Raw genomic sequence first — 17,866 nt, 5'->3', positions numbered from 1 at the left:
TAGATCTATACTAGTCTCTATGCACACGCATTGCACGTGTTCAAGGGTTCTTTTATTGTGTTAAAAAGTGAATAAAAAAAATACCTCTCTCAAAAGGAGATGGTGTATAATAAAATAAAATTAGAAGAAATCAATGGAGTTAAAAGAAAAAAATAGATAATAGGAGATTAAATCAAACATGAGATTAGTTCAAAGAAAAGGAAAATACAATGAAAAATACAAAGTAATAATTAAAACAATACAAAAGGAAATGTACATTTCTCAATGATGAGTAGGGGTGTGTACAATAGGATCGTGGCCGACCTAATTCCGACCGATGCTGATGATACCGTACCGTAAATGGAGCCGACCGACTAAGCCGAGGCTGGCGAATAGAAGGCAAAGCCTATTTTGATGTCGGTGTGGTGCAACCATCGAAACTCAAGTCTAAAACCAATTTTGTCCTTGAACCGACCGATATATATATATATATACATAAATTTAAATGGATTAATATGGCATCGTTTCACTAAGCCTTTTTTTTTTTTTTTTTTTTTTTTTTTTTTTTTTTAACTATCAAAACGACGTCATTTTGTCTTAGGTTTTGTCACCCCTCCTAAGTATAAATTCATTCTTTTCTCTCAACGTTACCCTTAACTCTCTCAGTCTCTTTCTTTTCTCAGTGGGTTGCTTGGCTCTCATTGTCACCGATTCATTGCCTCACCAGTCCCCTCACCCCTTTTGCCCACAAGTATAGCCACTCCCATTCTTTCCTTTCTCACTTCTCCTCTACCGTTTCTCTCCTCTCACATGATGGCTCTAGGTTGTACTTGTATTAGTCTCTCTCTTCTCATCATTGTGGTGGTCCACATTCATTAGTGGTTGTCATTCGTTGGTGGGTGGGCCACCTGTATGGGTTTGTGTGAGTGGGTTTCAGCGGGAGTGGCTAGGTTTCGGCGGAGTTATGTTTGGGTTTGATAGGTGATTATGTATGGGTTTGTGATTTGTGGAGGATGTGGGTTGGATTAGTGGTGGAAGAGGAAGGTGGTTGGTTTTTGGTTGTGGCGGCTAGGATGGTGGGTTGTGGTGGCTACGATGGTGGGTTATGGATTGTTGGGTTTTGGTTGTGGCGGCTAGGATGGTTGGTTATGGCTATTTATATTGGTTTTTAGGTTTTATGAAGGCTTGTAATGATGATGGTGGTGGTTGGTTGTGGGTTTGTGGAGATGGTGAATAGAGGGTTGTGAGGGTGACTGCATCAAATGAAGAGAGAGAGAGAGAGAGAGAGAGAGAGAGAGAGAGAGAGAGAGAGAGATGAATAGTTTTTAGTTGTGATGTGAAAAATATAACTTTTGATGTTGGGTGAATTGTAAAGTGAGTTATTAAAATAAATAAAGTAACTTTTTGAGTTGCTAAAAACTAAAATTTTAACTTTTATTTTTTATTTTTTCTGTGAATGCTTTAACCACAAAACCAAAGCATTATTCGGGTGGCTATTCTTAACAAATTTTACAATTAAGAAGCTACAGTAACATCTTATAAGTAAGATGTTATTTTAGCAAGTTTCTATTTTTTAAAAATAAGTTTTTAATGTCTCTCTCTCTCTCCACCACCACGAGCAATGGATGTTCTTTCCAACCCCAAAACTCTCCACCTTTCTCTTCGGTCTAGTTTCAAAAGGCCTCTAGGTGGTGCGAAGCTCACGAACAGGGTGGAGGTCAATCTCATTGTGGTTGTAGTGGTGAGTATATGATGTGTTTGTGGGTGTTTGGTGTGGTGGGTCTTACAGTGGTGGGTATTTGTTTCGTTTGTGGGTAAAGATTGAGTGGGTTTGCGATGGGTTAGTGGTGGAGATTGCATTAGGTTTGCAGTGGAGATCGCGGTGGGGGTAGCAAATCAGTGGTGGATTTGATGGTTTGTGGCTTTTGATGGTGGTGATGATGATAGTGATAGATTCCGCTGGTGGTTGTTGTGGTTGTATTTTTTTGGCTTTTGATTGCAGTGGGTTTGTAGCTCGCTGTGGTTTTATTTATTTATTTATTTTGGATGGGTTTTGATTGAGTTGTTGGCTGGCTTTGATTGTGGGTGTAGAGAGAGGAAGAAATGGCGAGGAAAAAAGAGTGAAGTGAAGAGAAAGAGAGACGGTGAGGAAGAGAGATAAATAGAAAACGAAATGAATAAAAAATTGAATAGTATTTGGGTGTGATGTGAAAAATAAGAATTGAGATGTTGAGTGAGTTGTAAAATAGATAAAGTAACTTTTGAGATGGTAAAATGAGATATTTTTTAGAATCCCAAGTGCTAATACTTTAAGATTAACGAAAAGAGAAGTGTTATATCTACAACTTAAATTACTTTTTTGCCCACCCATACATCAAATAACAACCTAGCATTGTGGACATAATATTTCTATAACAAAAATGTTAAGTCTTGAGTCCACAACTTTTTGGTTTTTGCCACAATTTGTTCATGTGGCTTGTTATGTGACTTTAACCATATTCATAGTATTACTGTAATATTGAAGTTATTTTACCTATTTGAGAAAAAACCAAACATACATTTTTATTATTATAGTGTTTTCAATAGATAATATGGTTGAAACTTGAAACTTGACAGTACCCTTCTTATTGTATTATCAATTTAAAAACAAGAAACTATAAGCATTGAAAGTTCTTAATTCTTGAATTTCATATAGTATCTTTTTCTTTATTAAAAGAGTTATGTACATTCTCCTAAATTATGGATAAGCATCCCACTACTCTAATCGATGGTTAATAAGCAAATTACCTCCTAGTATTTAATAAGTCTATACTTAGAGCCACAAAAATTATATATGAATTATTTCATACTTTGGATTTTACCCGATACCTAAAATTTGTCAAAAAATAAAACAAGAAAATCTAAATTTCCAAAAGAAAAAGATAAATTAAAAAGGGAAATTTCTAGATTCAATAACAAAAATTCTTTTGAAAAAAAATAATACAAGACACAGTAATTATAATGAACAAAATTATGATGTATCAAGAAAAGAAAAAGTTCTGCTAAAGGGAAAAATACATAGAACTCCCTTTGTGGTTTTCTGTCTAAGATATGGAATCTCTAGAGATTTAAGTGTAACACTTTACCCCATATGATATTGTTTAACGTGTAAACCTATATTTCCACATAAAACAATATCACATTGAATTTTGTGTTATATTAAAAAACCTCAGCTTATTAATTGCTTTTGTGCTTCTAAATTGTTAATTGCAATTAACAATTTAGAAGCACAAAAGCATTAATAAGCTTATAAGCTTATTTTTGTTTAATTAAACAAAACCCATGAATACCTCAAACATTTCTCTCTCATTGTTTTTTCCTCTTATTATTAAAGTCCCAAATCCAGAGGAGATGATAATTTAATTTTTTAAAACATCATACTTGAAACCTTAAATTATTAGGGTAGAGATTCAACTAGAATACTTTTATCGAAGTCCATGGCACAACAGATGGGAATAAAATCCTCTCCATTTAAGATTTTTTTTTTTTTTTTTGGGGGGTATCTAATAGTGTTCATGATACCATGTTCTTAAAAATTTAAAAGAATATATTACTAGATATATCTTTATATTTGTAATATTTAATATGAATCATATTGACCCTCAAGCAGGGACGGATGCAATAGGGCCTGAGTCCCCTTGGTCCCAAGAAAAAAATTTTCTACTAGTTATATATTTTTATTTTTGTAGTTGGGTCCCAATCTTCCAAAACTTTAGGCCCCTTCCTCTCTAATCAACCTAACAAGCCCAGTCCAGCCCAACCCATCTAGCAACTACATAACCCAACAACTTAAAAAAAACAGAACTTAAAAAAAAGTTAAAAATCCTAGCCAGTCGAGTATAAAAGCATTCACATCAGTTCATGCAAAAAATACCATCTATTTTAACCTAAGAACCTACTTTTTATTTTTTACATACTCATTTTTCAAAATATTTCTTATAAGATTATCTACTTTATACTACATTACATTAAAATATCAAATTTTCTTATTTTTTTAATTGTTTCAATTTTTTCACACACAATAACCACTATCTACTCATCCTTCAACCTTCGGATACATAATATATATATAAACCATATGCAAAGTGAGTAATGTTAGTATAAATTTATATAGTAACCGTAATAACTTTGCAAATTAACAAAATTTTTAGTTTGACTGATATGGTTTATTATGGAGGTTGAATCTGTAAAAGTGATACTTTAAAAAAAAAAAAAAAACATTTTGCATTGTTTGATGCAAATGCTCTAAAGAAATAATATTATTTTGTGTTTTTTTTTTTTGTCATTATTGGTAGATGATTGCATTTTAATTTATTAAGAGACAATAATTTTGTGTATCTTTTTTAGTTGATAATTTGTTAATACTATATGGATGTCTTTTTTTATTTTTATTTTTTACTTATACTCTAGCCTTCGAGCTTGAAATCCTAAGTTCACTCCTACCCTTGAGTATCCTCAAGTATGCAAACGAACTTGGAAAGTGGATTAACAAACAAACAAACCAGATTCTAATAATTTAACACAGCATCAAGTCCAAAAATTTAAGGTGAAGAGCCGACACATAACTAGTACATAAATTCATGCTAAAGTCCACGTCTACGAATGTGGGACTTTGCAATGATCTGCAGTTGATAGAATGGTTTTAGTTGTATTAGAGGTGACTACCCTCCTAGAATTAAAGAAAGAAAGGAGTATTTGGGTTAAATTCTGCTTGCTTTGTTTATTCATCTTAACGCTTAAATATAAGTAATCAAGATAACTCCTAGTCTTATGGTTCTATCACAAGATAGACCTCATCCTAATAACAACTTAATCAAATTCAAATAACAATTATCCTAACATGATAACAATTATCCTAACACAATAATAACTACTCCGTAAGGCAACATCACAAGTCCAATAACTTAGCCACTGTCTGACTCAGTGGCTGCTTCCAATTCCACGTGTCCATCTTCTAGCTCCTTATGCCCATGGGTCATAACAGACTCTGCATAAAGTTCTCATGCTAAAATAATATTCCTTCGTAACGATTATCATTGGTTTTGCCGGAACTTCCTCTCCTCCACAAGCAGTTTGGCAAAGTTGACAAGAGCTTTTTCATTAGTACCCTCGCCCTCAATTTTCTCAAACCTGCCAGTTTCCAAATTGACTCTTGACACTGGCTTCTTCAATAGCTCCTTCCCAATCTCCACAAGGCCTTGCAAGTTCTCCGTGCTAGCAACATCAATTGATGAGGCGTCTCCAGTTAATGTGTCATCCTATGGTTCATATGTTACCAAGAAAAATGTTAATAGCATATGGTCAAAAATTATGTCACAAATAGATGAAATAATTAGGTACCTGAATACGAAGGTATTTGTCCTTGCAACGAAGGGCTTGGAAGAGGGTGGACACATGAATGTCGACTACATCAGCACCTGCGTCGCCATATACGTCGAACAATGGAGTTCCGCCATTGGTATATAGCCAATTAAGCAAACCCCACTTTGAGGCTGCGGGTGCTGTATACTTCTCTGCATACTTCGCCCCACCCGTGCCCAAAGATAGAACCAGCATTCTCTTGTTTTCAATAGAATGACCAAACTCGGTTTCTGCCATCAATAATTCTTTCCTAATCTGGCTTATGGCCAGCATCGTCTGTGGATTTAGTTTAAATAAATAAATAAATTATATAAGAGAGAACTTTGCAAACATGGTCCAAAATAACTTTTAGTGTGCCCTAAATTATCATATTAGCTACTCACGTACAGGATTATTTGCAGCAACCCCGCCATCAATGAGATCATAACTTTTAGTGCTTCCTTTTGCATCTTTCGTCTCAAAGTAGTGTGCTGGAAGATAAGTGGGTGCTGCAGTGGTGCCAATGCAAATATCTGCTAGCCTAGCGTTTTTCAACTCATTCTTTTTTCCCTGCACAAAAAATTAGACCAGTTGAGACCACGTGATTGCCACAGATATTCCAACAAATTGATGAATTTTTCAGACAGACTAAATCTTATAATTATTGTCATACTCATACATCGTTGGTTATAAAGATCACTGGTTGAAGGAGCTTGATATCAAAGGTTGGTATGATCACATGTGTTAGGGTCTGTTTCAGCGTTAGGTCACCAAGTAGATTGTTTATCTTTGAGTGCAAATACTTCCCGTCGTACTTGGGCCCCATCACGGAACCGGACAAGCTTGTCATTGCACTCACAAATTTGGTGTGCCTGCTTTCACAGAATCATCTTTAGTAGAAAATAATGGCACTTGTTTAGCATTTGTTAAGTTTTTCTTTAAATGGGTAAAAATTAAAACAATTTATTTCATGGTTCAGATTTTATGTTCCCTTAGTAATAATGTAGCAGTACTAAACTACTGATACACTTTTGAATCAATAATATTTATTCTAAACCATTTTATATATTTCAAATTGAGATGATCATTTTCCAAACTTAATAGGAAAGGCATTTTGGTTTCGTACATGGTTTCATTAAAATTTACCTGCTTTGGGGAAAAATTTGGGGAGATTCCTCTAAGTAGAAGTTGGTGATGTCCTTTGCAGCATAAAGGGGTCGGTTATCCTGATTGGGGGCTGTAAGCATGGTGGTGACTAGCCCACCTGTACTTGTTCCTCCAATTATGTCGAAATAATCTGCAATTCTTGCATTGGGCCCATCCAATTCCTAAACAGATCATAGACACATAGGCTTTTATTTATGAAACAGAATAAAAAGAATAAAAGGTGACTATGGTGGTGACTGATGAGGTACGTACCTGAAGCTTAGATTCAAGAAAGTCGAGGAGGACACTGGGAATTATCCCTCTAATGCCTCCTCCGTCAATGGTCAACACAGTCACCATCTTTGCCTTTGTAAAAGCAGGAGCCATTTTGAATCAAAAGTGCTTCTTGATATTTAAGTGTTCACTAGCAAATTACTGCTATATGTTGTGTATATCATCAAGTATCAAGCATACCCCCAACATACTTCAACTTTTGATATTTATAGCAAGAATTTAAGGAAGATTCAGGGACAGAACTAGGATTTGAAGTTGAGAGGAACAAATATAATTTTCTTGAGAGGACAAATATAATTTTTCTTTGGTTTATTTTCTAAAATCTTAAATATATTCCTACTATTTAATATTTTTTTTAAATTTGGGGAGGGTGGGGGGCCACAATCCCCTCAGCTTGAACATGGTTCCGTCCCTGGGAAGACTTAATAGCATTAATTCATGGCCCACGCATGTGTGCATGAACTGTACAATGCGACATTTTTAATCACATTATAGTATACCTTTGTCTTTGGGAACTGTATTTTTATCTTTGCGTTTCTGTGCAAGTTGCTAGTTTCTACTTCATGGCTCATGATCAAGTTTTCAGTGAAGACACTCCAGTCTCTCATGCCATGTGAAACTCGAAAATACAAAAAGGTTCATGCTTCATACTTTTGTTGTTTGTCACTGTGCAAAGCTGCTTTGGTGCCATTTCTTGGAGAATAGGGCTAAATAGTTCCTATCGAGTATTAAGAGGAAGAAAATACCTTAGTCCTTAGATTATGGTGTCATAATCGAGCACATGCCCATAAAGAACTTCTATTTTATTTGCTTAAAATCCTCAACTCCATATCCGTGTAAGCACTCCAGTGATAATTTAATTGGATAATGATGTGTATGGCAAGTTGAACTTCTTTATATTTTGAAGTATATCTTTCTTTATTTCTATAAGGCTTTGTTTAGGCTGTTTAAGACTGGACAGACTTACTTCCAGCTAAACAAAATTTGGCTGCCAGCAGCAACAAGAAAAACTGCATGCGGATTGAATGTTTGATGGTTAGATTCATGATTGATAAGTGTGAGAACCTCAGTTCGAGGGGAATCTTTTCTCCTCTTTAACAGATAAAGAAACTAAAACCCTAGGTGCGAATTTCAACATGAAGACTTTATTAGCCAGTAGGTAGCTCTCCCTTACATAAGAAGTTTATTGTGGAGTAATCACTTATTATGGATCTTGTTAACGAGCAATCCTAATTGGGGCATCATTAATTGGAGCAATCCGTTAATATGACTCAATTAAGAAAATCTAAAAAATAACTTTCATGATATATGATCCAAATACATTAAATGTTCGAATAATATATTGGAGAAAGTACTTGAAAAACCCTATAGTTTTATACTTAGGACAAATTAAGCCCAACACTTCTAAACGAGACATTTTAAATTCTACATTATGATAAATATGACATTTTAAATTCACATGCTTTTGATTGTAAGGACTAAAAAATCTTAAGAGAAATGCATAAATAACCATCTCATCACTGTTTACTAGCCAATCATGAACACCTTAGTACATATCGTAAGATTTTGTACTCGAGAAAGTGTAACACATGTACAAAAAGAACATAAGGTGTAGCCCCAGCTTATAATAAAATTCAAATTCAAATAAAATTGGTATGTACATTATTTTGGCTATTTAATTAGTTTCAAATCAAATAAAATTGGTGTGTACATTATGAGGCAAATCAAGAAACTTACATGATTGCAAACTTTTATTCTCAGAGATGTGAGAGTTATATGATATAACTCTTTAGGTGATAGTCACTTTCAAACTTATGTGATGAATTTTGTAGAAATTGTAATTGATCACTATTTACTTATCACTTCACATATATCTCAAGCTTTTACTAGTTGCACACACTACACAAGCTACTCTTTGCTAAATTTGGTACATTATATTGTGTGTGATCTTGTTGTGGCCATTCAAGATTAAAAGTTCCTTGATTTTAATGCAAAATGTGTTTAAAGTTTGAGATTTGAGGACAAATTGATTGAAAATCTTGTTTTTGGAAAATCTGGGTTAAATTCAAGGGTTTTTGAAATGCTTTTCATCTCATACTCATGCATTTTATTTATAAAACATTGAGGAGTTTCTGTATTAAAATGCTTTGTTTTTCAAAAAATTGATTTTTCCAGATTTTCGATCAATCGAACCTATTGCTTGACTGATCAAAATTGCGATTAAAAATTTGGTTTGAATCTGCTTGGCTCGATTGCTACTTGATTGATGTTAGATCGATCGAATGTGATTTTCGATCGATCGAACCTATTTTTTAACTGATCAAAAATCAGTCAGAGAGTTTTTTAAAACATGAGGTTCTCACTTGTTCTTCATTATTTCAAAAGTTTTTAAAAAGACTTTTCTCACTCTCTTCGACTGATCCAGATTCAACATCAATTCTTTGTCATTTTCCCTCAAATTTTCTTTTAGGTTTTTGTCTTCTAGCACCAGTAAGACCATTCTACCCTTTCTTTTTTGGTTTAATTTCATTTTCATGCATGCATTTTAGGGAAATTTTCGGACCTATTGGATTTTGGGATTTTTGGGTTGTTTTCTTTCACAATTGATCAATGGGTTTTTGTTATTGGATGATGTAAACATGTTCCTCATAGTTTAATTTGATCCATTTGATGATTTGGGAAGAATTGAAAATTCTAGGGCTTGAAACTCATCGAATTGGGGATTTTGTTCAATTAAGCTTAATTTGGTGAAATTGGCTTGTGTTTTTGATTCATTTTGTCATTATATACTGTTATCTAACTTTTATAATGTTAAATTGATCAATTTGTTGGGTTTTTTGAAAATGGGTTTTCAAAATTTGGGTTTTTGTTATAAACTCTATGTTCAAGCCAATTCTGTGTTTTTTAAAGTCTAATTGAGTTGTTCTTAATGCATTAGAGCATGCATCATGTGTTAATACTATTCATGCATCATATAGATTATTTTCTTGTGCTCTAACTATGTCTGATGCAGTCTGCCCTTGGTTTTTTCTTTTTCTTCTTTTGTCTCTTTTCTGTCTATTCTTTCCAATCTTTAGCATCATGGTTAAGAAAACTAGAGCCCATAGGACATCCACCTCCTCTTCTACTCCTTCTTTTGATAGTGAGAGGTTTATCAGTGAGAAAAACCAGGAGATGTATGAGAAGTTGAACATTCTTAGATCTGTGTGGGCTGAGAGAAAAGTTGTTTTAGATGAGCTTGACCTGGAGATTAGGAGAAATTTTGAGCATAGGGGCTGGTTGCCTTTGATGGATATAGACCACCCTCCTCCGGCTACCTTGATTAGAGAGTTCTACTCGAACCTCTCTATCCACTCCAATGATTCCAATACTCAGTTCATGAAAAGTTGGATACGGGGTGAAGAGTATGTCATTACTCCTTCGGTAGTGGCCTCTGCTTTTAAGGTGCCTAAGGTACAGCATCCTGTGTATCCGTATGATGAGTCTCCTCCACTTGATGACATTATGTCATATCTGACTGGTACTTCCATTTAGTGGGGTACTGATGCTCGGATCACTTCTCATGAGTTGATCGAGATTCATTATCTGTTTTTCCGGATTTCTTACTATTCTATTTGGATCATCTCTCATTTGCACACCATTCCTATCGAGAGATGTGCATTTTTGTAAACCCTTGTCATAGATGCTCCTATGAGTTTTCCTCATTTTTTCATTCGATCCTTGGTTGAGGTTCATAGGAGTAGTTCTTCTACTCATGCACTTTTCTACTCAGATGCAAGCTAGCTCTAAATGCCTTAGAGTTGAGTCTTCTTCTGGTGTTGCACCTCCTCCTCCTCCTTCTTCTGGTGATCCGATTGCTGATGCATATGTTGATTCGACTGCTGCTACTGCTCCTCCACCTTCTACTTCGGATGATTCTAGCATTCGTCGTATGTTGGACACTATTATGACCGTTCAGGCGACTCATGGTCAGCTTTTGGTGGACATGCTCATGGAGCTTCAGGCTTTACGTGCAGATTTGGCGAGCTTTAGATGGTCACCTTCTCCACCTCCTTTTGATGATGAGTCTTGATTGCCCTTTAGCAATTCGTCACAAAAATGGGGAGTACATATGGATGGAGATAGGGGGATTTTTATTTTATTTTATTTTATTTTTTTTGTGTTTTGGAGCTTTGGAGCTTTAGATTGGATCTAGGTGCTTCATCTTGTACTCTTTTGGCTTATGATGTATTTATTTTGATGTCTTTATTTTTTATGAGTTGTATATGATAAAGGGAGACATTATGTTCTTATTTCTGTTTTTTGTTTCACATTGTACTACATTGATTATTGATTTATGTTTATGAGGTTATTCATGATATATGTCTTTATTTTATGTTATGTGAAATCAAGAATTTATTTTGTTTTTACTTGTATTTTCCATACATGCGTTTATGTGTTGTTAAGTGTTACAGGAATATACAGGTTGATTCAGTCGTGTTGCTGTCTACACTTGCAACTAATAGATAGTAGATAGGTTGAATTGTTTTTGGTTGGGATGTTTTTGTAACTTTGAGCATTTTTGTTTTATTATGTGTTTTGTCACGGATTGCCAAAGGGGGAGTTTATTAGGTTCTAAGGAATTAGGAACTAATATATTAGAATTTCAATATGTAATATTGGCAAACCATGATCAAAACATTTAGTCTAGATTTAGGCTGCTCTAAGTGTGTTTTTGTGTGAAGTTGGAATTAAGTGTACTGCAGCATTTATTGTGTAAATCTGCAAGGCTCAATTGATCTAAAATTAGACTCGATCGATCGAAACTCGTGTAGATTGTTTTTCTGCATATTTTTCCAACTCAAGCCCTGTAAGGTTGAATTTATTCAATCATTTTGTTGGCTTTATTCTGTGCCAAATTTGGTTGTAATTCAGCATTTAGAAATCCTGTATTTAGGTGGGAATCATGTAAGGTTAGTGTGTGAGAGAGTGTGAAGAAAAACTAGAGAGTGTGAAGAAAAACTCAAGAGTGTGCAATCAAGAAGAGCCTCACGATTAGATCTCGTGACTGGCTCACGATTGGCAAGTCGCCAGAATGGCACACGTGTGAAGCATGTAGGGGGAGCTGAAGGGTCATGCCAGCTGTTGCACTACAGGACAAAACCTTCAGTCTGGCAAGGCAGTTAGCTCGCGACTCAAACTCGCGGCTCGTTTAGTCGCGAGCTCGAGTTGCCAGAACACCCTGTTTGGTTGTAACTGACTCTTCACATTCCATACACACCTTACTATAAATAACGTCATACCCACGAAATGTAGAGAGTTTTTAGAGAGAATTTTGAGAGAGAAACCCTAGAGAAAAACAAGATTGACTCATCCACAATCTTCATCCTTTGATTCTTCAAATTCTTCTACTCTCACCCTCTCAATTGATACATCCTTTAGAGGTACATTTAGCCAAATCCTTATCTCACAATGCCCATATCTGTGAGAAAGTATTTTGGTGCTTGGGAAGCAGTTTAGAAGGGATCAATTCATTTTGGTTGATGCAATAGGCTATTGCGGGATCTGGTATGTTAGAGAAGACAAGGTTCGGCGTAACCCTGTTAGAGCAAGAAGCTTGGAGGGCTTAGGTGCACTAGGTAGATTAGGCTTGGAGAGTCTTCTGCTATTCATGTATCCCAAGTTTATTCTCTAGTAGATTATTGACCACTTGGAAGGCGGCGAAGAGGTTTTACGCCAAGAACTTCGGTTTCCTTTTCGATAATACATCGTTGTGTTGTCTTTGTGTTTGCATCTTTCTTCCCTTAATCTTTGCCTTTTAATTACTGTTGTGGTTGTGATTAATTATGGTTTAGATTGTTTTACCAATTCTGTTTTAACTTATTATCATATTCCGCATATACATTATTTGATTATAAGCTTATATTGGTAATTTGTAAATTGGGGGTCTAAACGTTTATAGGCGTTTTATACACTATTTGAACATGCAAACCCAAGCCCATATAACGTGCAGAGTTTTATGTTTTGCTCTAAGTATAAAAGGAAAAACCCTAACCACATTTTATTGTGGTTGTTGTTTATGTTGTATGTGTGAGACTCTTGTGAGATCTAGAGGTGTTTGCCTTCATACATACTTAGGGTTATCAAGATCGAGATTGATGTCGAGATCTTGGTGATCGTTTCAGTTGCTGCATAAAGAGCTTAAAGAAACCACAAGTGGGAGTACTTGTGGTTGCTGTGAATCCAAGAAAGAAGTAGTCCGTGGACTCGGAGCTGTCACGTAGTCGTGATAGTAAGTTTTCTACTTGAGGTAGTAATAGGATGTTAGTGGTCTAAGTTGCTATTGTAAAACTTCAATTCTTTCATAATGTATTTAGTTTACCTTGAGGACAGTTTGGTTAAATTCTCCCCAGGTTTTTTACCGGTTTGGTTTTCTTGGATTATCATATCGTTGTGTTCTTTATTTTCCACACTGTTTCAATGATATGATTTACTTGTGTTAACCTAAAACTGAATAATTTACCTAAGTTAATCACTTGGCTAAATAACTAGGTTAACCTGTTGTTGGGGTACTTTCCTTTACATATAATGTTATTTAAATAACACCTATTTATTTTCCTTTTAAGTGTATTATTGGACATGCTTAAATATCTTTTACAACTATCACTATGCTAGCCCACAACCTTTCTCCTTTCTACCACAAAATTGGGCTACGCTATAGGACCCAATACTTTCTCATAAAAACTCAAATTATTTAATAAAGCAGGATAAAATCTAATCTTCTCTAAAAGACCAAAAATACTTATGCTTGGCAAGGTTTGAAAAGCCCATGATTCAAATTCATGGCAAAACAACTTTATCAATGGAATTCAAGTCCATAATCAAAACCCCTGGTAATTTATTTATCTAAAAGCCCAATCCTCATTGGCAATATTTGAAGACCAATTTTCATTAGCAATATCAAAGCCCAATTTTCATTGGCAATATCAAAACCCAATTCTCATTGGCAATATCAAAGCCCAGTTTCCGTTGGCAATATCAAAAACCCAATCTTCATTGGCAATATCCAAAACCCATTTTTTCATTGGCACTATTTTATCAAAAAACCCGAGATTATTGACGCTTGGCAAAGAGAAAAGTATCAAGGCATAATTATTGTTTAAGTATTAATATGACAAAAAACCATGGCAATTGTTTTTTAAAAGCTCATAGGGAGTTATCTTGAAGAATATGTTCTCACATTATAACCCATGAAACACATGGTCATCACTCGCATCACAACATCCATAAAATATATCTTCAACGCTCATGGAAAATACTCGATCCCACAAGCTTATAATTTAAATTATGATGCGACTATTAGAAGCCATGAACGTTATGGGATCCATCATAGTAAAGGTTATTTTCAAAGGTACTTTGAAAACTTGTCATATTGCTTCAAACATTACAATTAATTGCCCAAAAGACCCATTGCAAGTATCTATAAAAACCCAAAGAATATTTACTAATAAAAGTCCATGAGGAAGGAAAGCCCATGGCAACATGTGTTGTTGATTTTGTAGGATGCACACAACCTGACCCAAAGAAACCAGCCCAGGTGAACAAGCCCAATCTAAGAGATCCCAACAAGAGGCAGATGATTGAAAGTAGGCAAAACAGCCATTGTTCATCCCTAACCAAAGTACAATAAGAGAACCAAGTCCTTAAAGATGAACTAGAGGCTGTCCCATTGGCTTTTAGTCACTCTCTACCTGACGTGAATAGTACCCAAGGCTTGTAACATCAGCTGAAGTCTAAAGGGTGATGGAACTCCATCGTCTCTTTCAAGATTGCACCTCTAGTAGAAGGGGAGCTGAAACTAAATTATTCAAATTCCAGCAAATTAATACTATAAATGTTAAAAAACGTTCAAGACGTGATTCATGTGCCAAGCCCAAGAGTCCTAAAGGGGAAAAATTGCGAACATGTGGTTTGGAGGGCATAAGGAGACCTCCAGCGGAACCCCCTGAAGTTGGCTTAGAACTTGACACCTGGCTTAGGGTGTTGAATCTTACTTCTTGGAGGGTCTAAATCTCAGTTGCAGTTTTAGGATTTGCCTTTGATACACGCCTCAATCACATTTATAAAGCTCAACCCCAGAAATCCAGGCATTTAATACAAAAATCCCATCATTACCCAAAGAAGCAAAGCAGCCCATAAAGTAAACCTTCTACTTCTGACCAAAAATCCCAGGAAGATTAGCCTTGGTTCCCCACCTTTGAATAACCCTACGTTTTTGGACTCTTGTTAATTGATGCCTCCCTAAAACTCTATTATAAAAACATAAGCATCTCAGCCCACAGGGACTTAACTACTCCCTCTGAAACCCCTGGTCTATTTGCCATTTTGCTAGTAGTTTAGCTCTCTTTAAGCTCACTACTCATCCCTTTCAGCCTACGTTCATATAACCTCAAACATTATTTCCTCTCTTTTACACAAACACAGCTCATAAATGCCTCCCACTATTCACAAAAAGCCTTAATCTTAGAGTTAATCTCATCTTACTCACTAAAACAGCCCATATTGTCTCATTCATGCCTTATGAACATACACCCACCAAAATCTTAGTTTAATACTTGCTGCACTGAGCTAGGATCCCTCTCTCCCTTCACACCATGCCAATTAATCATTTCCCTCTTCCCATGGAACCTTTAATTTTTACTTTTTATTTTACGGTTGAAGGATATAATGTATATGTAACAATTGAACTTTTCCCTCACATTGATGTAATGATGGCTGAAAGTACAATGAACTCCCCTGACCATGACATGCAAGGACCCCAGGAGTTAACACATTCCTAAATTTCTTTAATCATTGACCATTGGACCGTTTAAATCTATTTTTCTAGACTAAGTGTAATTTGACCCTTACCGCTGAAGATTTTATTTCACTCAAATTATCAGACCAGGACCACTAATGTACTAATTAAGTATTGTAACGTGTTTTTCATTGGGCTTTTTGTTGTTGTTTTGTCAAGTGCAACCTTAGTTTCTTACTTGGATAGACTTTGTCATCACACCGAAAGCCTTTGGGTACCATCTCAAGAGCCCATAGTCGAGTTTTGGCTTGGCTTCCCAACATCTTAGATAGGGCATCAATTTCCCCCTCGACACCTGTTTGTGTTTAAGGGGTCTAAAAACGTACAACTAAGAATACATTACCTCTTTAACAAGGAATAAACTTTCCTTTCACTCAAAGAAGTAGTCTTTCCTTCCATAATAAGGAACCCCAAATTAATTTTTCCTTCTTCAACTAGGAAACCTAATTGAGTTTCCAAGTCACAATTAGAATTTGAGGTAATTTCCCAACAATCTCTACCTTGACTCAAATTTCACCAATTGTCCTTAACTATCTTCTTTCTTCTTGGGATAGCTCTACCTTAATCAAGTAGTCCTCTCTTTCTCTTGGAATAGCTCCACCTTAATCAAAGCAATCCCTTCTTTTCCATCTTAATTCACACAAAGAGTCATCCACTAAATCAACCAAGCTCTAATACCATTGTGGTATTTTCTTTCACAATATTGTGTGCAACTAATCTTGATAAAGCTAATCGAATAACTCCCAATACTTGTCTATCAAGAAGATTCCATTCTTCATCTTTCATAGTATCAGGTTTCGTCTCCAAAAGAGGCAGATGCAACTTCTTCCCATAGAGATAATCTTCAATCTACATCCTCCAATACCCAAAGTCTGTTTCATCAAACTTCTCAATTCCTAAAGCCTTATCTTCTTCTTTGGCCATCACTTTTACTCAAACTTTAACTCTGATACCACTTGTTGGGGAGATAAACACCATGGGGAGCTTCCGTGAATAATCAATATAACATATAGAGACACACTTTAACCCAAAAAACTTAAGCCCAATGGGTAGGTGCTTAATTATATTATATTAACCATTCATTTTTCTCATCATTATTCAATGTGAGACTTCACGTGTGAGTTTCTGCCTCTTACTGGGCTTCAAGACCTCTCCGTGGGCCACAAACAAGTCCTACTCACTCCCCCTTACCTAATGGGTTTTTTTCCTTCACTAATGCATCATCCATGGGCCTCCATGTGTCAATTCGCGCGTCTTTTATCCTCTATGGGAACCTTGAACTTCATCGTTGTCTAGTACCATTGGCAATAAAACTTATTTGTTGGTCCTTTTCCAAGATCATTTGTGTGTGCTCTATGGGCTTGCTTGGTGGAATATATCATTCATACTCCAACTGCGAAAGGGACCCATCCTGTTCTATTTGTAAAGGGGCTTCAAGTACACAAGCCCCATTCCCGCTCCAATGAAAGGAACCTCGATAACCATTGCCACCTTTGCCCCACGCCACCATAGGCTCTGATACCACTTGTTAGGGAGATGTATGGGTGCTTTTTTCTTAGCACACAGGCCTAAGTAGAAACAAGGATCCTGGGCCATTTACTTGCTGTTTTGGTGGATTGGGCTTGGTTTATTGCAACTAAATGGGGGCTGATTACGAACCAAGTTGTGCGCAAGTCACATAAAGCTCCTCAAGACGAAATGCGATTACTCCTAAGCAATAAAATACCATTATAAGTGTTTTAGTGTCATAAAATGACCATTTACTCTTACGAAAATAATTATTCATAATATTCACAATGAGAAAGAGATTGAAATAAAGTATTTGAGGCTTATCTTTTATTGTGTAAACATTTAAAAAAGTTCCTTCACTTGGTACCCTGAGCGTACTGTCGTGGTTCCCAAGGGTACTAAGCCTGTAAGAACCCAGAATGCTGATTCTCTGAACTACACGATCTTTCTCCATGCTTATTATGTAATGGAGTTTTGTCCTTTCCCTTACCTCTATAGGTCCTACATAAGAACACACTATACAATACACATATCTTCAAATAATTGTTAGTTTCATAGATTAGGATATACATTTTAATACATATACATATATGTAAATGAATTTCATAAGAATGATTCAGCCACGAGGATCCTGTCCTCAATTCTCACAGACTTAGTGTTTTTGCACAAGACTTGTGGGATTTGGAACTCAAGTCCAAGTGGCTTTGCTTGGGCATTGCCTTC

The 17,866-nt window shown here is 35.7% G+C and overlaps 1 protein-coding gene across 1 annotated transcript; it reads right to left on the bottom strand.

Annotated features, from left to right (window-relative positions):
* Positions 1–5,051: 5,051 nt before the first annotated feature.
* On the bottom strand, positions 5,052–6,891 carry LOC115950968 (patatin-like protein 2). The gene is made up of 6 exons (XM_031068256.1): positions 6,778–6,891; positions 6,505–6,686; positions 6,038–6,230; positions 5,767–5,928; positions 5,359–5,655; positions 5,052–5,276 (listed from the first exon to the last, which is right to left on the bottom strand). The coding sequence occupies exons 1-6, from the start codon at positions 6,889–6,891 to the stop codon at positions 5,052–5,054; spliced, it is 1,173 nt and encodes a 390-aa protein (XP_030924116.1).
* Between the last annotated feature and the right edge of the window lie 10,975 nt (positions 6,892–17,866).

The sequence above is a fragment of the Quercus lobata genome, chromosome 6 (assembly GCF_001633185.2).
Source record: "Quercus lobata isolate SW786 chromosome 6, ValleyOak3.0 Primary Assembly, whole genome shotgun sequence".
Lineage (NCBI taxonomy): Eukaryota > Viridiplantae > Streptophyta > Magnoliopsida > Fagales > Fagaceae > Quercus > Quercus lobata.
This window is presented reverse-complemented; position numbering and strand designations above follow the sequence as displayed.

Excerpts from the sequence above, each read along its gene's own strand:
- LOC115950968 (XM_031068256.1), bottom strand. The coding sequence starts at position 6,891 with ATGGCTCCTGCTTTTACAAAGGCAAAGATGGTGACTGTGTTGACCATT. Across the intron at positions 5,929-6,037 it reads TGATCTTTATAACCAACGAT|GGAAAAAAGAATGAGTTGAA; the intron begins GTATGAGTATGA and ends TTTTTTGTGCAG. Across the intron at positions 5,656-5,766 it reads GGGTTGCTGCAAATAATCCT|ACGATGCTGGCCATAAGCCA; the intron begins GTACGTGAGTAG and ends CTAAATCCACAG.